At 39.4% G+C, this 23,370-nt stretch overlaps 2 protein-coding genes across 6 annotated transcripts in view; one reads left to right on the plus strand and one right to left on the minus strand.

Moving 5' to 3' along the window:
• Positions 1–23,370, plus strand: part of MTPAP (mitochondrial poly(A) polymerase) — a 40,819-nt gene that overhangs the window by 11,010 nt on the left and 6,439 nt on the right. The gene's annotated exons all lie outside the window — the stretch shown is intronic.
• Tsp2A (tetraspanin 2A) lies at positions 1,276–23,320 on the minus strand. Of its 5 annotated transcripts, none has more exons than XM_067781309.1 (2): positions 23,189–23,320; positions 1,276–2,397 (listed from the first exon to the last, which is right to left on the minus strand). In XM_067781309.1, the coding sequence occupies exon 2, from the start codon at positions 2,333–2,335 to the stop codon at positions 1,607–1,609; it is 729 nt and encodes a 242-aa protein (XP_067637410.1). In that variant the 5' UTR covers positions 2,336–2,397; positions 23,189–23,320; the 3' UTR covers positions 1,276–1,606. The 5 variants fall into 5 exon arrangements, with proteins under 5 accessions (XP_067637410.1, XP_067637413.1, XP_067637411.1 ...); XM_067781312.1 differs by having other exon boundaries at positions 23,248–23,268; XM_067781310.1 differs by lacking the exon at positions 23,189–23,320 and adding an exon at positions 9,158–9,235.

Raw genomic sequence — 23,370 nt, forward strand, 5'->3', positions numbered from 1 at the left:
GATTTTGTTTTATTGGAGAAGAATTGATGTTCATGTTTCCTTTTGTGTACTGAGATTTCATGTGATATCCATGTGATATGATGTGCTGGGATCTGATTTTATGTGCCATGTTGTGACATTTGTTGAGATGCTGCACAAACAGTTGCTGTTGTTGTTGTTGTAGTGTTATCGATGTGATGGTCCTTTTCCGGATACAGATCCTGTACGTTCCGGTAACACAGCACCATTAAGGTGCTAGCCCGAACATCTCGGGAACGATTTATATGGCCACAATAAACCTTCAGGCCATCCCTCCCTCCCCACCCCCAAGTTCCATGAGGAGCTTGGGGTCGCCAGAGCCTCGTATGTTAGTGAAACAGGATTCGCCAGGGATGGTTGAGGTTGACAATTGGGTTTGGAGAAGCTATACATTGCGCTGGCAACCTGAAAGGGTTGCGCTACACAGCCCCTTGAATCTGATATTTTAGTCGCCTCTTTCGACAGGCATACCCACCGCGGGTATATTCTGATCCCCTAACCCGCTGGGGACAAACAGTTGCTATTGAATACCAGGGCACCCAGAATAAATCTCATTAAAGAGGGGGCCTCCCAGGTACTTAAGCAGTCATCCCCGTAAGCACTATGAATAAATCAGCTGTGTGATCTTGATGAGCATAAAGAGACCCAGTCTGATAAGTCGCCACAGACATATCCTGATAACTGCCCTATGAACCCCGTTCTTTATCCCAAACACCCGAAACTCGCAGTTGAGGAAAATAGTCTCCCCAGGAAGGCGCTCATCACTGTGGCACAACTTCCACCAGGATACTGTAATAGGTTAAACTCTTTCTTATCCAGAATCATGACACCAACCATCTTGTCAATTGGAATGTGAAACCAACGCTTCTAACATCCATATCTCTTTGGTTCAACCCTATTGAAACTGCAAGTTTCCTTGGACTGCGTTAGGATATTGGTGACAATTTGAGAGTGATCGCACCTATTAGATGGGGTGCGGCACTGGTACTATAACGACAATTGGTGTAATCTTGTACTGTGATGCTGTGTTGTTTTATTAACAGTTATGCAATTTGGCAAGCTCTTTCAGGATGTGATGTGAAGCAGAATGGCGTAATTTGTATATGTGATGTGATGTAAGAGTAGTGTTGAGTTTGATATCTTATGATCTGTTGTTGTGTGATATATTGGTATGGATATAAGTATCGTATGAATGCTATATGTTGCGATATGATGTGTTCTGTTGGTGTAAGGTGATATAATAATGATTGGGGTTAATTCGTTTCTCAGCTGCACCAAATTATTACTATTATATTTTTCATCTTTATTTAAACTATTTGTGCGCTTAGATGTATGCACATTTTTAAATGTCACTTTTCGTTACAACAAAGTAAGAAATGTAATGGATAACTGTAAAAATGAAATATGTATGAAAAATAGGTATGTATGCATGTAAAAAGTTCATTCGGCGGTATAATTGTTATGAAAAAATGTATTATTTAAAATTGTCGATTTCCAGACAGAATACAATTTCCATCCACAAAATAGCAAAGCGTCCATATTCGACTCCAACATTCTTCGTTCTTCCACCTTCCCGTTCTCATACTTCTCAATGTCTATAAGTACGCGCTTCATCTTCCTCCTTCTTCACAGCTTGCACTAATACTATACTCAATACGCCAGCAACCACATGCAACATAGCCAATACAAAAGCCACTGTCACAATCCAATTTATCTTTGCCTGAAAGAACCAAGTCAACTCGTCGACACAACCATTGAAGAAACAATTTCCGCTAACTGTGTCGCGACATGAATTTGGCAATGGTTGATGCATATTCCAATAATCCCATGGCCCTGTAGCGCCACAACAACCAATATTACTCTGTATCATATTAAGTACATACGCTGAGCTGGAATATTCTGAAGTGCTCACGAAGTTTGTTAATGATGTATACAAGAGCGGCTGTAGATTAGAATGCATTGTGCTATAAGCAAGTAATAAAGCTGCACCCGCAATACCAGTAACGAAACCAAATATTTGTGTGCCCAAAAAGACTAGCAGCGCGAGTGTATTCTCCATTAATGCGCTAAGACAGCCCAAAAATGAAACAGCCATCATTATTATACTTGAACCAATAAGTATATATACGCCTATGTAAAATGATTGTGCTTGTAATATGTTTAACCAATTGCTGAAACCTTGTTCGGCGCGCAGCCAAACGGTTACGCCGAATAGGCCGGTCGAAAACATCCACGACACTATGCTGATGCAAAAGAGTGTGTACTTAATGCAGCCAATTTGTTTTTCTAACTCGTTCTCCTCACGCCCTAAACCCATTTTTAGGCGGTTTTGTTTTTTGTGATGTTAGTAAGTTTGTTACCAGAGGCGGTTTTGAGTAACTGTAAATAAAAAGAGAGAGCTTTGGTTATATTAAATTCATAGTAGGTGCGAAAAGTCTTTGGAATATACGTATTTTTTTTAAATACAAATTCGTAATGAAGAATTAACAAAGACATGTTTTTTAACACTAAATGTGTTTTAATAGATCTGATTATTATTGAAGTATTAGATTCCAGCTTCGTTTGATTCTGTGATTTAATGCGACGTTTCATATGATGTGACTTTATTTCCAATCTGCTGATATGACTTGTTTTGACATGATGTGATATAATTTCTCTTAATGTGATATGATTGCATTTGATTTGATTTTTCTTTAAGCCCTCGAGTGGAGTTATTTCCGTTTGATTCTGTGATTTACTGCAATGTTTAACTTAATGTGACTTTATTTCCAATCAGTTGATGTGATTTGTTTTGACATGATGTGATATAATTTCTTCTAAGGAGTTTTAGACAATCAAGTAAATTAGGTTTGGTTTTATTTGTTTCAGTGCAGGTTTTCCAGTGTGGTCAGGAAAACTATCGCAGTTCCGAAATAAGGGATTACTGGGCTACTGTTGCCAAAATGAATTACGAATGCGCCGTGTAGATGAACAAATTCGCGAATTTCTTCACATATTACATTGGAGCTTGAATTACTACATAATCTTTGACAATATTTTCAATATTTAATGGTGTCAAAGTAATATCCGCGAAAGTATTTCATCTAATATGAGTTTTTTTAATTTGATTTCGTCTGATTTTGTCAGTCAGGTTCCAGTAGAGAACATTTCTTGAGCTCGAATTGAGAATCTGTTCCGGGTTTTCAATTGAAGTAACTTTAGTGTTATTGAAAAGTTTCGATACGTTTACCGTAAAAATCTAAAAGCGACTTAAGGTGATATGGTAAGCTCTGTTTCGAACTATTTCATTCGATTAATTTTTATATGATTTACACGTCACCATTCGTCTAAACCAGCGGTGCGTTAACAAATTCATCATCATCATCAATTGGCGCTTAACCGCATAAGCGATGTTTGTCGTTTCGTAACAAGCCACGTCAGCTATCCATGTTTCGCGATAACTGACGCCAATTGGGAGCACAAAAGGAGTTAAGTCTTCCTCCACCTTCCTCTGCCAACTCAGTGGAGGTTCCCTCTTCCTCTGATTCCAAACTACGGTGTCGACTTAAATACTTTCTTGGCCGCAGCGTCTTCGTCCATTCGCATAACATGACCTAGCCAGCGTTTGTGTTTATATTCGCTGCTTTATCGTCATATCTGGTTAAAGCTCATATAGCTCGTTATTATACCTCATTCGATACTCGCCGACGGCATCACGAACAGGACCATACATCTTCCGAAGAACTTTTATTTCGAACACTCCAAAAGCTATCTCATCTTTTCTCGACACCGCCTATGATACCGAGCCATACAGGTATGAAGAGCAACTTGTAGAGAGTACTTTACTTTTCAATTGACTACTCAGTCCAAAGTAGCACTTGTTGGCAAGAGTTATTCTCCGTTTGATTTCTAAGCTGACACTGTTTTTGCAGGTAATAAAAATAAAAAAATGGTAATGCCGGTTTCCAAATAGATGAAATTCTTCACAGGGCGAATTCGCCGATTCTTTCTGGTACGACAAAAAGTACTTATCTTGTCCTCATTTATTACAAGACCCACTTTGCTTGTCCTTTATCTAATCCATAGAAGCAGTTGTCATGAGTATCGATTCCCTTATCGTGAGTCTTCTCCTGAATCTGGCGCATCGTAAAGATCTGGTCGGTCGTAGACTTACCACATTTTCTGATAAGATCTAACCAGTTCGTTGACTATGGGCTTCAGTTTTTGGCGCAGTGCTCTAGATACTCGTTAACAAATTCACATTTGATAATACATCGCTTTCTTAGCTAACTTCAGTGTCATCAAGAACACACAATAAACTAATGCGTGGAGATGAGGAGAGAGGGGACCTCACAATGCTGCTTGCCGGCATATCAATTGAGAAGCATCAAAAATGTAAGGCGCTATAACATCCGAAGATAATTTAGGCCGAGCTTCTCTTCCAATTTATGTCGTGCTCCTTTTTAATTTTTCCTACAAATTGGCGGGACGGGACCTACTTGTCTTAGCCGACTCCGAACGGCATCTGCAAGGCAGATGAGTTTTCACTGAGAGCTTTTCATGGCAGAAATACACTCGGAGTGCTTGCCAAACACTGCCGAGGGGCGACGCTTAGAAAAGTTTTCTTCTAATTGAAAAACTTGTTTCTAAAATTTTGATGCTGCTTTGCCCGGGGCGTTCGGTGTTGTAGGCGCAGCACGCTACCATAAGACAACGGTGGCCGCCTATGAAATGGGACTGCGTTGGTTTAGCTAAAAGTAACCTAAATAAATTTTCAAAACATATTCAAACTTTTGCCGTAAGATTCGTTATAATCATTATTGGATTATTGCAGGGCGGTAGCCAAAACTTTTTAATACAAATACATGTAATCCACACGTAGATGCGTCTAAAAAAATAATACAAAGCGTATTTATACAAGGTGATGGCAAAGCGAATTCAACCAAATTCGCCGAACAGCAGAATGTCAAATCAAAGGAAAATTGCTATTAATTTCGACTAACTGACTGCTCCAATGCGTTGCATGGAAAATATCAATAGATAAGGCCCGGGTTTTCAGTACAAGTTCAACTCAGTTTGTCAGCTAAACTACGCTTAAACTTACTCTGCAGTTTTTCATTCTTCTTTAGCTGAAGTTTAAGCTGAGCTAAGCGGCCGATCTCGCAGGGTTGAACTGTAGCTAAACTAACAGTTATTTACGTTCGTTTGCAATGGCGTTGAGTATACCCCAAAGCATTTGGCTTGAGTACCATTTGAGTACATGTTGATAACGAGCATATTTCTAAAATCTCAAAAGTTGTTTCGAAACAACTTGAAAATCATAGCGTTCTCACCAAAAAATTGAATATTTGATAAAGCAAGAAATGCTCTTCCTTAAGTTGGAAAAAGTTCCCAACTTGTACTCAAGTGTGGTTCTGTAACATGATACAAAAAATGGAGGTAGTTCCATTTAGTGTGACGTTAGCCACTTGACTTTTGCGGGGACAATGAGAATTTCTCCAAAAACAAGCTACCAGATTGAAAAATGTTACGAATTTTTCTAACTTTGGTGGAATTCATATTAACGAATACGACTAAATTACTTTCAGTTATTTTAAATAAAAAAAAAAAATGAGCCCCATGCCTTGGAAATACATATTTTAATACGAAATATCAGCCTAGAAAAGAAGGTTTTTAATAGGTTTTTCGAGCTCCCGAAAATTGTTTTGGTGGAAGAAACATGGATCGAAGTATGCAAAGAAAGGGAATATAGCCTTCTTAAGTGTCCGTACGTTTGCTCAGAACATTTTGGCAAAACATACACGTTTGTCAATTGCTTGCTCAAAGGAGGCCCTTATAAAGCGACACCGCAATTTCTTGATAAATTGGCTACAAGTCCTCATTTTTTATTTTTTGTATAATTCCAGCGTTACGCTTTAGGAGGGAATTGTTAAACCATTTTTTAGGGAGAGCATTACCCCGTAGATCTGCAGGTTAGCCAGTTATGAGAGTGTTTTTGCCCGTTGTACCAGGGGCCACCTTGGGGCAGCCCCTTAGCTTTGACATAGATGTGCAGACTTTGGAGGTACACTTTTTTCAACATGCCTTGAGAAATATCCACTATAGGGGCATGATAATAGGGCCATGCTAGAACAACAGGATTTTTCGTGTATTTTTTTCTGTCTAGGGGTAAAGCTGCCATAAAGATATGAGTCATTAACCAATGTATGAGACATTATCCACTATTTTTCAATAAAATTGCATGTTTTACTGTATTCTCAATCGATATGCATGCACATATGTAAATCGTGCTAAAGCATATTATTATTGTCTCAGATGATCATTGCGTTTTAACCCTAAAGGAAATTTTCATCTCGAAAAACCACAATTTCGCCTTAAACAGTAACGGCACGGCAACGCTTCTGGCAAAAAAAAAACATTATGAAACTTCAAAAATCACCAAATACGTCAAAAAATTTTAAGTGGAACTACCTTCTTTTTTGTATCATGGTTCTCTAATTGGACTCAAATGTAAGATACCAATACTACAGTATTTTCACGAAAATAAAATAAAAAATGTATAATATTTTGTTTTAATATGGTATGCTTCGTTACTGCTAGCAAACAGGTGTTTATTTCTCACAGTAAACAGCTGCTGGATTTGGTGGCACCGAGGTGGTGATGATGATGATTTTTTTTTTCAACTCCACCTCAACTCGATATCCAATGTAGGATATCAATTGGAGAAATGTGTTGGATACTCATTTGAGAATTGTACATTTCTCAAAGTCTCTCAAAGTTTGTTGAATAATTTGACAATGACGTTGGATATCAATTTGAGAGCTATCAGGTTTAAGAAAAACTTGAGAATGATGTTGGGTATCAACTCCAGAACTAGATACATATTTTTCTAAGGCTGGAGAAATATTTTTTCCAGGTTTGTTGAGTAAACAAAGTCCGACTGTTTCCATATATGTAAATTATCTAGATAATAAAAAAAAACAATATTGCCGTACAAAAAAGCTTACCGCAAAGGTGGCCTTAAACTGTGACTGAAAAACTGATCTGTAGTTTAAATTTGACTAGAGTTTAAGTAAACTTAGTTTAAGCTTAGCTTAACCAACTACTGAAAAATCGGGCCTTAGAAGAGAAGAAACCAGCTGATGGGATAACCTTGTACGGAATACGCCTTGTTGCAATCTTATTTTTCCACCTTCAGTAGTTGCATTGAAGGATTTCGAAACTTATGTAACCACCCTTGTAAACGTCACAATAATTATCTTTTGTGATAGTTAAACCAATTATTTTTTTGTAGATAAAATAGCAGCAATAAATAAATGATGACTAATTCTTAGATAACTATAGTTAGCAAATTGTTTTAAGGAATTTAAAAATTCCGATTTGTTCAACTCCAAAAAGATATGATATAAGTATGTTTGTGTCTGAAAACGAAGAAAATTCAGTGCTAAATTTTTCGATTTAGACAGCTCACATTTCGCCTATGTGCTATGCTTTAATCAAATTTGATATTGTAAACAATGCAAACAACCCAAATCTTCAAATTATACATAAATACGACACTCTTGTGGTTTGCCCAATTTTTTTTGATGAATATTTTGCACTCACTTTGCACTTTCATAGACTTTGCTTTTACACGAATTTCATGTTAATGTTCAATTCGCTTGCTCAATTTCACTTCATCATAGAAACTTTAACAATTCTTAGCATATTTTATACAATATTTATAATTGACGTTATCTATGTTTGTTTAGCAAATACATATCGTAATCAGCTCTCATTGCCATTGATGATTAACTATTTTGGTGTTGCAACAACAGGTGCCTTTGTACATTAATGTGCGCGTGAGGTCATCAAAAGGGTTTTATTTATTTTGAGTGAGCAATCTTTTTTTAATTTTACGTAGTCATAAACTGATATAATAAATTTTCACGGACACATGAGCTTACAGTACTGAATTCGACACAAGCGACATCTACTTTCCTCAATTAATCGAATGAGATGAAGAGATCCACATATCAGTGAATAAGTTGCACATGAGTCGCGTATCTAAAATAAGGTTACTGTGAGCCATTTAACATAATTTGGGTCGCATAATCATTAAAAATTTTAGGTCATCAAGCTATGTATGATTTTACAAGGTGTGATATGATGTCACTTGATTTAATTTCTTTTGATTTGACTTGCTTTGATTTTAACGGATTTGAAATGATGAGCTCAGGGGCCCGTTTCATAATATAAAATTCAAGTCTTGTAGCTCAATCTCGCCGTGATATGGTGGGTAGTGTTTCTCCTCCCTCTCTCCTCCTTATCCGCATTTGGCTGCAAATCCCGCCAATTTCTATGAAAAAATAAAAGCTGAGTTTTAAACTCGTCATAGTAATACTCACGCACAAGCTATAAAACTATTGTGAGAGTTCAAGTCTAGAAATCAGAGCTCGATTGGAGTCTAGAGATCAGAGCTCGGTTGGACATTGAGGTTAGCAGATTGAGGGTTATTTCTAGGGTATGAGGCTTCGCCGCGCAACCAAATCAAAAGTTGGAATACGGCAACAGAAAAAAAATTGATCTTTTATTTAAACATAGATCTGTAGCAATACAACACAAGTATTCTACACAAGTGCTTTCCATCCCACGCAATATTAGATATTTAGTATTTTGTTAATTTATAATTGTTATTATATATTTTTTTGTTTCTTTCACACACAAATTTGATTTGCTTTTGAAGTATTATGCCATTCTGTGCATTATCTTATAAAATTTATTTGCGCTGTTGTAATGTTTGCGTTATAAATTTAGATAAAACGTGAACAATGCTAGCTTCAAACTTTTTTGTTAAAGTGCATTTTTCGTTTTTCTAAATTTCCAAAGAAATTATTGAAAAAATAAAAATGTTTAATGTTTTATTTTGCAAAACTTCAGATGCAACCAAAAAAATCACCTTTGAGTTAGTCGATATCTTCCACAAATTGTTTTTCCTTTACAATAGTTCAAGAAACTAATTCTTGTCGTTATTTCAGTTTAAAATTATTTTTTTGCTTTTCGTAAGTAAATCAGTAAAATTTAAACCCGTATCTGGTCAAAATTCACTGTTCGTATGTCGTTGTCGTTCTTTCAAAATTCTCTAAAGAAAATCTGATGCAGCCGTTTTGTATAAACATACCTCGAATTCACAGCAATCCAATACTAGTATGTCGCCGAAAAAAAGCCAACAAAACAAATCGAACAAAAATTGCGTTCACTCTTACCAAAGCTTAGATATACTGATAAGATAAGCCAGCTACATACGGCTAATGATAAGATATAGCACTGAAACAATATAGGAAACGGTAATGGTAAATGCACGTTGGTGCGAACAGGTGGAATATATGTATTTGTAAATATCTTTTGAAGTAGGACACTTGTTCCCGTTATTTTGGTTATCGCAATTTTTGTAATCTTAGCGTAGGCTTTACTATAATACAATTGCACAGTTGAATCAGTTGTGTATGTGTGTGTGTGATATAGCTACAAAAATTTGTCTTCGGGCTTGTAACTTTTGGCTTTTGTCGTTTGTTTTGAATTTTTTACCGATGTTTTTTGTTATCTTGTAAAATTTTGTGAAACACATGCGCATCGCTTTTAACGCGCATTCTTTATGTTTTAGTTTCTAGTTGTGATTCATCGCGTTATTCTTTGTAATTTGGTATGATGAGTGCTTAATGGTTGGACACACTCTGCTTGAAGTTAATGTGTTGGAAATGTAGATGTCCAGTGGGTGTTTCAATTGATTTGATTTAATACCATATGATATAGACTTGATTTGGTTGGATGCGTTATGATATTTATATTTCCTTTTATTTAAACTGATTTTAATTAATATTATTATATGATATGCTGTGACTTACTCTAATATGATTTTGTTTTCTTTGATTTGAAAAGACTTCAGTTGATCTGATTTCATTTATTATGATGTGATATGATGTAACTTCACTAATTTTCGTCTGATATGACTTGTCTTGATTTGAACTAATTTGAATAGATATCATTTGATTTCACTTCATGTGTTGCTTTTAAATTTCATTTAAATTCTGTTGATGTGGATTCTTAAGATAGATGGTCTTATTCTTTTTTATGTGGTATGATGTGTTTTGTTTTAATTGGACGCCATTTGATTAAAACTCATTGTGACTTAGCTAGGTCTGATTTGACCTAATATAATACGGTATACGATAATTTCATGCAATTCGATTTTTATATTTGCTTGTATTTTAACTGGTTTTAATTGATAGCATTATATGATATGCTATGATTTACTGCGACATGATTTGATTTTATTCGACGTGATACATGAGTCTTCAGCTGATCTGATTTCATTTAATATGATGTGATATGCAGTCACGTGACTGATTTTCGCCTCATGTGGCTTGTTTTGATTTGAACTTTTTTGAATAGATATCATTTGATATGACTTAATGTGATGCTATTTGATTTCATTCGAATTCTCTTGATATGAATTTTTAGGGGATATGATGTGGTTGATTTTTATGTGTTACGGTGTGATTTGTTTTGATTTGAAGCCATTCGATTACAATTCATTTGATATAACTTTGCTTGATCTGATTTAGTTTGATACGATATGATTAAGTCTTGATGTGATTTGGTTTTATTTTCTTTTTTATTTTAACTGGCTCCAGATGATATCATTATATAATATGTCTTGCTTTGATATGACTTGACTTGGTTCGATTTGATGTGATTTCATTTAGTATGTTGTTGTTGTTGTAGCGATAACGACACTCCTCGAAGGCCTTGGGAAGTGTTATAGATGTTGAAGGTCCTTTGCCGGATGCAGATCCGGTACCAAGCCCGACCATCTCGGGAATGATTTGTTATGACCACATGCGACCTTCTTGGCCATACCGCCCTCCCACCCCCTAGATCCATGAAGAGTTCGGGGTCGCCAGAGCCTCGGCTGTTAATGAAACAGGATTCACCACGGATGGGTGAGGTTGACAATTGGGTTTGGAGAAGCAATATATTGCGCTGGCAACCTGAAAGGGTTGCGCTACACAACCCCTGGAATGTTGTTGTTGTTGTTGTTGTAGCGATTAGGTTACTCCCCGAAGGCTTTGGGGAGTGTTATCGATGTGATGGTCCTTTGTCGGATACAGATCCGATACGCTCCGGTAACACAGCACCATTAAGGTGCTGGCCCGACCATCTCGGGAACGATTTATATGGCCACATTGAACCTTCAGGCCATCCCTCCCTCCCCATCCCCAAGTTCCATGAGGAGCGCTTGCCAAACACTGCCGAGGGGCGACCCCGCTTAGAAAAAATTTCTTCTAATTAAAAAACATTATTTCTAAAATTTTGATGTTGCTTTGCCCGGGGTGCGAACCCAGGGCATACGGTGTGGTAGACGGAGCACGCTACCATCACACCACGGTGGGAATTTCATTTAGTATCATTTTATTCAATATCACGTTTATAATGTCAATTGACTAATTTTCGTCCGATTTGACTTGTTTTGACTCGAAGTGATTTGAATTTATATCATCTGATTTGATCTGATTTGATATCACTTTAATTTATGACACTTGATTTGGTGCCATGTGATTTGGGGTGATATAAAAAAATAAATGTAAGGCGCGATAACCTGCGAAGAGATCTATGGGCGAGCTTCTCTTCCAAATTGCGTCGTGCTCCTCTTGATTTTCCCTACAAATTGGCCGGACGGGACCTACATGTTTTATGCCGACTCCGAACGGCATCTGCAAAGTAGATACGTTTTCACTTAGAGCTTTTCATGGCAGAAATACACTAGGGGCGCTTGCCAGACACTGCCGAGGGGCGACCCCGCTTAGAAAAATTTCCTTCTAATTGAAAAACCTTATTTCTAAAATTTTGATGTCGCTTTGCCCGGGGTGTGAACCCAGGGCATACGGTGTGGTGGGCGAAGCACGCTACCATCACACCACGGCGCGGTGGGGTGATATGATCTTATTTAATTGCATCTCAGGTGACCTAAATGGATGATTGGAACTGATCTATTGCGTGTGACTTTATTTTTATTTTGCATATATTTTTTTTTTTTTTTTTTTTTTGTTTTACGAGGAGGAAGCATCGAAAGCCTCATAGTCAGTGTGGGACTTTAACCGCACTAAACCTCCTACCGTCTGAGTACCATTTACCCCCCGGTACTACCGTCAAGTATTCCGTCGGGAGGTAGGTTGAGCACTAAGCTCTACGTCTGTCGGGGCCACGTTGCTGTACTTAGATAGTGCCGCGGTATGGTTAACGCTGGGACTGACACGCCCTGCTTACTACCTGAATGTGCTTGACGCATACCACTTCTACGAATATTTGCAAGCCTACCTTAACCACTGTGCATATAGTGCTTGTGGCATGCTTGTGCGTTCGACTACTTGTATTGTAGGGTTTTGTTTTTTACATATGTATATATGTGTAAATAAATTATATATGTATAAATAGAAATTTTTTTTTTTTTTTTTTTTTTGAATTTTGTTTTTTTTTCCACAATACGTAACGGGGCTTTCCTCGTACTTCCACCGGTTGGAGAGGTCTTCTCTCCAATCCGAGTATAAACTCTGATTGCATGTGTGACGTTTACCCTCATATTCGTTGTTTCTACGGTTGGAGAGGCCTTGTCTCCGTAGGTTTGTTGTTGCGTGTATGTTGACTGCTTTTGGTCGCACGGTTGAAGAGGCGGTGTCTCCAATCCGTGCTTTATTCCTTCACCTGGGGCAGTATTCGAACGGTTGAAGAGGCCTTGTCTCCAATCCGTCGCCTGGTTTGCTATTACATTTACCTACATATATTACGGTGTCACGCCTATTAAAATGCATCCCTACAAGTTCAACACTGACAACACGACTCTACCGGCGTCACTAGTAAACGAATATCTCCGAAGAGCGGTCATACGAGTACGAGCAGTGCGGTTTCATATAAAATATCATATATTAATTCATAACTCTGTAATCACAAATACCTTTGCTATAAAATGATTACTAATTATATCTACTAATTTTAACTAACATTTGAACGCTTTTATTAGTAAACGAACATCCTGATACGTAAGTAATATATCGTGTATATACATGTGTGTCGACATTCGGTATATATACGACAGTTCAGAAGTAAGATTGAACTACGCCTACGAACAGTGCGAAAATTTGTGAAGTTATTAATTTAAAATATTAATGAAATGTATAACTGCAACAAGCGTTATCAAAACTAAATAACCAAACGGGTTTAATTGTGAAAACGCGTGAAATAGAAAGTTTCAGTGTCAAACGTTTTAACACGAAACATAACCACACATTTTGTGAGACATTGATGTGAGACATCAATTGTCGCATCTCTTTGTATTTTCGTTTTATGGTTGGTTTGTGTTTCATTATACGCATTCGCTAACGTTTCAAAAACCGTGTCTATATCTATCTCGTACTCGCACGCGTGTCATTACTAATCGCTCGTACATTTGTGTTGTCGTGTATACAAATAACATCGAATAAAGCAATCAAAACAAAATGTCGAAAATAAATATCACTTTAAAAGAATTGCGAAAAAAATGCAAGGACGCTGGTTTGCCAACTTCTGGCACGAAAAACCAACTCCTGCAACGTTTAAATATAAATGAAGAAAATAATCTTAGCGAATATGAAAGTGAAGCGGACGAAGTCACTATGGTAGAACGTATATCTGCGCTCGAGAAAACTATTGAGCGCCTAGTAAATAAACAAACAACAACAAATGTAAATGCGCGAGTGAATTCGCGTACGCAAAATTTCGAGCCGACAATATCGTCATCACCCGTTACACCCGTGTATACGTGTAATACAAATATGCAACCAACAACAACAACAACGTATGTAAGTGGCAATTTCATGCCGCAGTGGCAGAGGGCAGAGATACCAACTGCACCTTTTCAACAAATTCCAATTGGAAGCAATGTTTTTCATGCAAATAGTGTTCCAATCCCATTGTATTCCGAATATTCTTCTTATAAGATCAAAGATATTGTTGAGCTATTACCTGATTATAACCCAACAAGCGAAACATCTTTAAATTCAATACAATTCGTTAAACGTGTTGAAATGCTGAAAAATGCCTATAATTGGCAAGAAAGTGCCATAATTTTTGCTGTGCAACAAAAAATGCGTGGTGCCGCAAAATTATGGATCGATTCACTACAGTGCGCGTTTGTAAATTGGCCACAGTTTGTAAACAAATTCTTAACAGATTTTCCGTGTACGATTAATGAAGCGGATTCGCATATAAAACTCTCGCGAACAAAACGTCACCAAAACGAATCGCCGGTTGAATACTTTTATAAAATGTTAGCACTCGGAAATAAAGGTGGGTTAACAGAATCTAGTATTGCGCGACACATTATAAATGGTGTAAACGATAACGATCTTAAACGCAAAATATCGAACGAATATACGCGGTGTCAAGATTTGTTGAAGGACATAATGAGTTACAATGTTTATAACGACGTACAACAAAGTGCATATAAACCAAAAATAAGTTATTCCACAACAAAATCGCAACCAGTAGTTGTGAAAGAATGCGTTAATTCGTCTAACAATAAACAAATCCCGCGTGCAACAAATAATCTAAAGTGCTATAATTGTGCTAAATTCGGTCACTTAGCTATTAATTGTACAGAGCCACAGAAAAAACAAAGGTGTTCAAAGTGTCAACGCACGACACATAGAAGTGAACAGTGTCCGGTCCAAAAGAAAGATATCGTAAACACAATAGAAGCTCCGGTTGTTTATAAAAATGTTAAAAAAAATAACGACGATATCGTGAAGAATATAAGCGTAAATGGTCATGCCACAAATGGTTTCGTCGACCCAGGTAGTACCCGTACGCTAGTACGAAAAACATTTGCTAACCGTATAGGAACACTCAAAAACGTAATAACAGTGCTACGAGGTTTTGGTGGTGGAGAATACATTTCCACTTGCGTAATGAATGTGTTGTTAAAGATTGATGATCACGCATTTGAAGCAAATCTAGTGGTTATTAGTGACGAGCTAATTTCGGAAAACGTTCTCCTCGGGAAGGATGTACTGTGCGGTTCGAGTACGCGTTTAATAATTGAAAACGATGAATGTCGTATCGAGCAAGTTCGTAACATAACTAGTCCACACGGGTTAAATGAAAAAGAGAATCAACAACTCGAAAACGTACTAAACGAGTACAGAGGAGTGTTTGCAAGTAATATCGAAAATATTGGAAAATGCGGGGTTTCAAAAATGAAAATTGTTCTAAAGAATGATACGCCGATTCAGTTAAAACCATATCGAGTTCCGTTTGCTAAACGTCCGATAATATCGCAAATAATTTCGGAGTTGTTAGAAAATAATATAATTCGTCCGAGCGAATCTTCGTTTTCGTCTCCAGTTGTTTTAGTGGAGAAAAAGAACAAAGAGCATAGACTCTGCATAGATTACCGTTGCCTTAACAAAAACACAGTGAAACAACCATTCCCCATGCCGAACATGGAGGAACAGTTTGCGCAACTCGCGGGTAACCGGTATTTTAGTACTCTCGACCTCCGTATGGGCTATCATCAGATAGAAATCGATGAGCCGTCAAAACAATATACCGCGTTCGTAACGTCAGATGGACACTTCGAGTTTAACCGTATGCCTTTCGGTCTCGTAAACGCGCCGGCGACTTTCCAGTCTATAATGAATAAAATCGCGGCTAAAATGAATTCGGGCGAAGTTGTAATTTATTTAGACGACATCGTAATACCAAGTAAAACTATATGTGAAGGACTGCTACGTTTAGAGCGGTTCCTAAAACTTTTAAAAGAAGCAGGACTTACACTACGCCCTGATAAGTGTAAGTTCCTGGCAACAGAGATTGAGTACCTTGGACACGGCATTAACGAGAACGGCATTACACCGGGACTACATAAGGTCAACGCCATAAAGAATTTTCAACGGCCTACCAATGTAACGGAGGTAAGAAGATTTTTAGGTCTCACGGGTTTCTTTCGAAAATTCGTAAAGGACTATTCAATTTTATCGAAACCACTCTGCATTTTACTAACTAAAAATAATCAGGAAAAATTTACTTGGGGTTCTGAGCAACAGCATGCTTTCGAAACATTAATTTCCCTACTAACGAATGAACCAATCCTTGTGTTATATGACTACAATGCCCAACATGAAGTACATACCGACGCAAGTAGTGTTGGGTTAGCAGGTCTACTTCTACAATCAACCGATGGGGGTGAATTGCGGCCCGTATTTTATTATAGTCGTCATTGCACCGATACCGAAACTCGATACCACAGCTACGAGCTCGAAGTTCTCGCTGTTGTGGAAACACTACAACGTTTTCGCATATACCTACTAGGAAAACCCTTTCGTCTTGTAACAGACTGCTCTGCAATCGCGCAAGTAAAGCAGAATAAAGAACTTAAGTCCAAAATAGCACGCTGGTGGCTAAAATTACTCGAGTACGATTTTGAATGCGTACATCGTCAAGGTAGTAGGTTACAACATGTTGATGCATTGAGCCGAATGCCTGACCAACCTGCTAGGGAGGTTGAGCCAGCTGGATTCGTATTGAACGTAAATATCGACACGAATGATTGGCTCCTTACGATGCAAATGCAGGACGAAAAACTACGACAACACATAAATAATTTAAATGGTACAGTAAAGTCATCGCAAACACAAGCACTAAAATCAGAATATCAACTCCGTAACAACCGTTTGTATAGAAAACAACCTGGTGGTGCAAAATTTGTTGTACCCAAAGGTGTACGCTGGCGCATTGTTCAATTATGCCATGATCAGACAGGTCATCCCGCTCTTGAAAAAACGCTCGAACGCATTCAACAGACGTACTGGTTTCCAAATATGAGAAGGTACGTAAAGAGCTATATAGCTGCTTGTATAAAATGCTGCTATCAAAGACAACGTACTGACAAAAGCGAAGGCAGCCTCTATATCGACGCTATTAAGCCAATTCCGTTCTATCGTATTCATATAGATCACCTAGGTCCCTTTATTCGCAGCAAGCGAGGAAATAGCTACGTAATTGCTATTTCTGATGCATTTAGAAAATTTCTTGTTGTAAAGCCCGCTCGCGATACTAAAATATTGCACGTTCTTAAGTCCCTTAACGAAATGTCATCGTATTTTGGTCTTCCATCGCACATCGTAACCGATAGAGGAACATCTTTTACTTCGAAAGCCTTTGAAGATTTTTGCAATGAAAATAACATTAAACACACAAAAACTGCTGTTCGCACACCTCGTGCAAATGGTCAGGTTGAGCGCGCGAACCAATGTATTCTAACATTTCTGCGAACTACCACCGAAAATCCGAAAGACTGGGATCTGCAATTGAGAGATCTCCAATGGTCAGTTAATTCGCGTAAAAATGCTACGACAGGTTTTAGTCCAAACGAACTTGTCTTCGATTTTAAACTTCGAGACGTCGTATCTAACGAATTACTTGCCGCCATACATAGTGATATCGACGAAGAGCCATCAAAGTTGACTGCTTTAGAAAAACGCAATCAAGCCGAAGTCAACATTGTCAACGAACGTGAGAAATGGAAGAAACGTTTCGATCAACGACATAAAAAGCCAAAAATATACACCGAAGAAGACCTAGTTGTAATAGAGAATGAACCACCTTCGACGGGTGAATCAAGAAAGCTTGAGCCTAAATACCGTGGGCCATACATAGTTCGAAAAGCCCTGGGAAATGATCACTATTTATTGGAAGACATCCCAGGTTACCAAATAACAAACAAGAAATTTTGCTCCGTTTACTCCTCCGATAAGATAAAACCTTGGTGTAGCAATAGCCCTGAACTTGAATCCGACGACGAAATCGAGGACGATTCAGGTCAGGAATAGCCGAGCTGTCACGCCTATTAAAATGCATCCCTACAAGTTCAACACTGACAACACGACTCTACCGGCGTCACTAGTAAACGAATATCTCCGAAGAGCGGTCATACGAGTACGAGCAGTGCGGTTTCATATAAAATATCATATATTAATTCATAACTCTGTAATCACAAATACCTTTGCTATAAAATGATTACTAATTATATCTACTAATTTTAACTAACATTTGAACGCTTTTATTAGTAAACGAACATCCTGATACGTAAGTAATATATCGTGTATATACATGTGTGTCGACATTCGGTATATATACGACAACGGTATTTTCTTATGTTATCATTCTCACGCCGCTAATTGTACGGAGGCCTTGCATTCAATACGTGCTCAGCTCGATCCCCTCCACCTTAGCAATTTGTTATCCACCCACACAACTCGACTGTTCAATGTTCGCTGCTGCGCCGTAGCCTTTCAAGACTTCGTAGACACTTCATTATTTCCGCTATTACATCGCACGCCGCTGACCATTTTACCTTGCTTTGTAGCATGCATCCAACAATTGTTTCAGGAGTGTAATCCCCTCCAAATATTCTGCACAGTTTGCATCTCGAGCTATAGAACCTAGGACACTCGAAAAATACATGGTAAACATCTTCTACTGTATCGCCGCCGCAGTGTTCGCATATGTTGTTAGGCTCGTGATTGAATCGGTGCAAATATTCCTTAAAGCATCCGTGACCACTCAGAAACTGTGTGAGGTAGAAATCCACCTCGCCGTGCTTTCTAGATATCCATATATTAATATCTGGGATACATCGGTGTGTCCAACGACCATTTGTTGAGGCATTCCACCTGAGCTGCCAGTTCTGCACGCTTCGCTCTCGTGCTCCGTTACTTGAGCTTTGATCCCGATAAATCGTCGCTGCTTCTTTTGCTAATATGTCTATAGGACACATTCCTGCGATGATTAGTGCTGCGTCGTCAGAGACAGTTTTAAAGGCGCTACAGACGCGTAGTGCACACAGGCGGTAAGTCGACTTTACCCCGCGGAAGTATGATTTATACTCCGTGGCCTGATGCCAAACAGGAGCCCCGTAAAGTATTTGGCTTTTTACAACGCCAGCCAGAAGTTGACGCCGTCGTTGCTTTGGTCCTCTTGCATTTATCATTATCCTAGATAATGCTGCTACGGTTTTTGCTACCTTTCCATTGGCATACTCTAAGTGGGATTTGAATGACAACCTCCTGTCTATCACAACCCCCAAGTATTTTATTGCAGGCAGCGTGTCGATGTCATGGCGGCCGATTCTTATAGTGACCTGCTCCACCCTTTTCCTACTTGATATGAGTACAGCCTCTGTTTTTTGTTCCGCCAGCTGCAGTCCATTTTTCGTAAGCCACGATTGAACCATCGCTATGCTTGTATTAGATTTGGCGCATATTTCGCCTAGGTGCTTGGCGGTGATTACCAATGCGATATCGTCCGCGAAGCCGATAATTTTCACCCCATTGGGTACCTTGAGTCGAAATACTCCGTCGTACATAATATTCCAAAGCAGTGGATCGAGCACGGAGCCTTGAGGAACACCGCCTGTGACGTGAAGCTTTTCTACTCCAGCAGCCGTTTCATATTCCAGCACTCTACCTTCAAAGTAGCTGCGTATGATCCTACGCAGGTAAAGGGATATGCCTATCTGCTCCAGCGTGTCTAGAATTTTTGCCCAATTGGCAGTGTTGAAGGCATTTTTTACATCTAAAGTAACGATGAGGCAATATTCCTTAGAGCCTTCGAGCCATCGGGTGCCACTTATGGCTTCTTGGGCCACTTCCTTCGCCATGTTCACAGCTTGGATGGTGGATCTTCCTTTCCTAAACCCAAACTGGTTATCGGAAATACCACCCACATCTTCAATTTCTTTTTCGAGTCGATTATAGAGGACTCGCTCAAGAACCTTACCGGCGGAGTCGAGCAGGTAAATGGGCCTGTAGCTAGATGGTTCCGCCGTATTTTTACCAAACTTTGGCAGCAGGACCAGCTTTTGTCGTTTCCATATTGTAGGAAATGTCCCCTCAGCCAAGCATGCATTAAATAGTTCCGCAAATGTTGGCGTGTTATAAGTGAGAGCTAGTTTGAGTGCTCTGTTTGGTACCCCGTCTGGGCCAGGAGACTTGCGGTCTTGCAGTCTATTCACCGCTTGAAGGACCTCGACGACGGTAACCTCGTCAAATGAGTATAGTACGGCGCCTGATGTGGGAGACACTAGCTCCCTTTGCGTGGGAAATAAAGTATCTACCACGTTTCTGAGAAAAGAGGGGCATGTTGGCATCGCCTCTCCTTTGTGTTTCAATTTCTTAAAAACCAATTTATAAGCTGTGCCCCAAGGGTCATTCTCGACGTCATCGCAAAGCTTGAGAAAGCATTCGCGCTTACTATCTTTTATTGCTCTCTTAAGTGCGAGTAGCGCTCTTTTGTAGGTAGCTCTGCACTCTAGAAATTCCGGTCTCCCTCTGGCTCGTTGATAGCGCCTCCTAGCCTGAATACACTCTCTCCTTAGGGAGTGTATGCGCTCGTTCCACCAAAATGTGGAACAATGTTGTTTGCGCTTGGTCTTTCTAGCCATTGACGCATCGCATGCTGCTCTAATATCCGCCATTAATTTATTCGCCATGTCGTTAGCACTTCCTCTATGTTCGACTGTTGTCAACATTAGTTTGAATATGTCGGGGTCGAAAGTATTGATATTCCAACCTCTGTTTTTTAGGGGTGGCTGTATAGTGGGCCGCCCTCCCCCCTCGAGGTTGATGTCCACCACAATCGCTGAGTGATCGCTTTGGGTATAGCAATCACTGATTTTCCACTCAGCCAACCTGTAGAGATTGGCGCTGACAAACGTTATGTCGATTACGGAGCCGAACCCATTTCTTAAGAAGGTGTTTTGCCCACCCACGTTAAGGAGCGCTACATCAAGGCATGCAAATGCTTCGAGCAGAGCCCTCCCTTTGGGAGATGTTCTCTGTGAGCCCCACTCTATAGCCCATGCATTAAAGTCTCCCGCGATGACGAAACGCTCCCGCAGCGTCGCATCCATGGCTATTTTCCCGACGATTTCTTCGAACGCGTCCAGCGGCGTACTAGGTGGTATATAGCAACTGTAAACGTAAATGCCATCAATCTTACCGCATACGAATCCTCGTTCCTTAAGTATTAATTCCGCATATAAGGGATTATGTCTGCAGGACCAAATAGCAGTCTTGCTCAATTCGTCTTGTATCCAATTCGCAGTCTTCGCTCTGTATGGCTCACTAAGAAGTGCTAAGTCAATCTTCAACTCCAAAACTGTTTGTGCCAGAAGGTCCTGGGCTGCTTCACAATGGTTAAGATTAAGTTGCAATAATCTCATAAAGGTCTTTGTTTCTGGACCGCTTCTTTATATACTGGGCACTTATAGCCACCAGTGTGATGGTCTGTGCAGCTGAGCCCTCTTCTAGCGCACAATAAGCACTTAAGCGCGTTAGTGCATGATTTCGCCGCGTGCCCTTGGCCCCCGCACTTAAAGCAAACGCCTTTGAGATTGGATTCGGTGCCGCAGTTTCTTGCTATGTGTCCGAACTCGAGACAGTTAAAGCATCGTTTCGGCTGAACTTTTGCTCGGACTCGACATATGACCCATCCGATTCGGACTTTACCACTTCTCGTAAGTTCCCGAACTAACTCGGTGGGTAAAGACATAGTCGCAGTCTGCGTACCGCCGTACGCTTTGCGCAAGGATCGCACACAAGACGGCTTAGCATTGAAACCTGCAAGCTGTGTGTTCAGAGCCTGGCAGACCTCTTCAACCGTCGTTACTTCGTCTATATCGCGTATTTCGCACAGAGACTCCTCCTTGAGGGACTTGACATCGGCTTTCCCTGAGAGAGCTTGTCCTACAGCTGCTTCAAGTTTTGCAGTGTCATTGTCCGATTGCCTACTGAGTTGGAAGAGGAGTTCTCCTTTAGCAGTCTTGCGGATCTTACGAACCATTGTGTTCATTTCTCTCAGTGACTCTTCATTTTTAACCGCTTTAAGGATATCCGCGTATGAGTAATCACCTGAGCTTTTGATCAGGATTGCGTCGGGGCGGGCTGGTTTCTGCTTCGGGCGCTTTTGCTTTTTAACCGTCGCCCAAGCTCCTCCTTTTTCTGCTTCTTTCACTGACTCTGTTACTTCCTTCGTTGGTGCGTTCACGACTTCTGAGGTCTTTTGCGCGTTCTTCTTCTTCTTTGGTCGCACCTGCGGCGATGGCGTACCCCCGGATGCGCACTCACGGCCACGTTTTGTAGACTTCTGTTGCACGCTTTGTGCCAGAGATGGGGTAGTCTGTGACTGCTTCACTTCCCTGCAAGAATTACTCGTCTTCTTGAGCGCATCCGTGGCTTGCTCGTAGGAGATCGCAATAGCCTTGACCAAATCCCGAAGGTTTTGGTTAATGGTGCGTTTTCCACTTCCTACAAACTCCTTCATCTCCTTAATGAGCTTTCCGAGGCACTGGAAAGCATTTTCGTCGTCTGATCCGCCCTCCGCCACTGGCTCTGATTCGCTCAGTCTCTGCGAAGAAGCACTAATGGGTGGAGCGGAACGTGGAGGCGACTGCGCAAGTCTTGACCTCCTGGCGAATGGGTTCATACTGCTGTCTTCGTTTATTTCAACAGGGACAATTGGTGGTGTTCTCATATTGCCCTTCTTCTTATTCTTTTCAGTTATATTATTATTATGTTATATTTGTACGTATTTTCCATTATATTTATGATTTTAATTTATTTAGTTATATTTTTGGTTATTTGTTTCTTTATTTATTTACTTATTTTTTTTTATTTTTTTTTAAGTATTATTTTATGGTAAATTTTGTTTTTTTTCCGCTTTATTTTACCGAATTTTAGTTGATTTTACTTTATTTTATTTTATTTTATTAATTTACTTTAATTTTTAGGTAATATTAGGTGTTTATCATATTATGGTATGTTATATATGCCTCATTTACCCTATAGCTAGAGGCTTTGTTTAATTTAAAAGAGCTTATTTGAAAAGCTCACTTGTGGTGAGAAGCTTTGCGAAGTCAAAAGCTTGCATCGATTTTGATGCAAGCTTCTACGCATATATCTTCGTCTCGCTTGTGGGGCGAAGGATTGGATACAAAGAGAAGAGAAGGCTCGCTAAACCCACCACACACAGCTGATTATGTGGGTCACAGTTTCGCGCTCTTTTCTTTGTGTTATATAGGAAAATATAAGATTTTTAAAATATAAATCGATTCGCTTACCAGCGCAGGTTTGGTCTTTTACCGGGCTGTATACAAAGATACAGCCTATACCAACTTACGTTGCACCGATGGAATTTTTTTCCTCGCGTGTTTACCACTTTTATTTGGGCTTTTTTGCCGAGCAAAATTTTCGCGTTCACTTCACTTGACACACATCTTATTTTGCATATATATAATTTAGT

The sequence above is a fragment of the Eurosta solidaginis genome, chromosome 4 (assembly GCF_040869045.1).
Source record: "Eurosta solidaginis isolate ZX-2024a chromosome 4, ASM4086904v1, whole genome shotgun sequence".
In the NCBI taxonomy this organism is placed as follows: domain Eukaryota; kingdom Metazoa; phylum Arthropoda; class Insecta; order Diptera; family Tephritidae; genus Eurosta; species Eurosta solidaginis.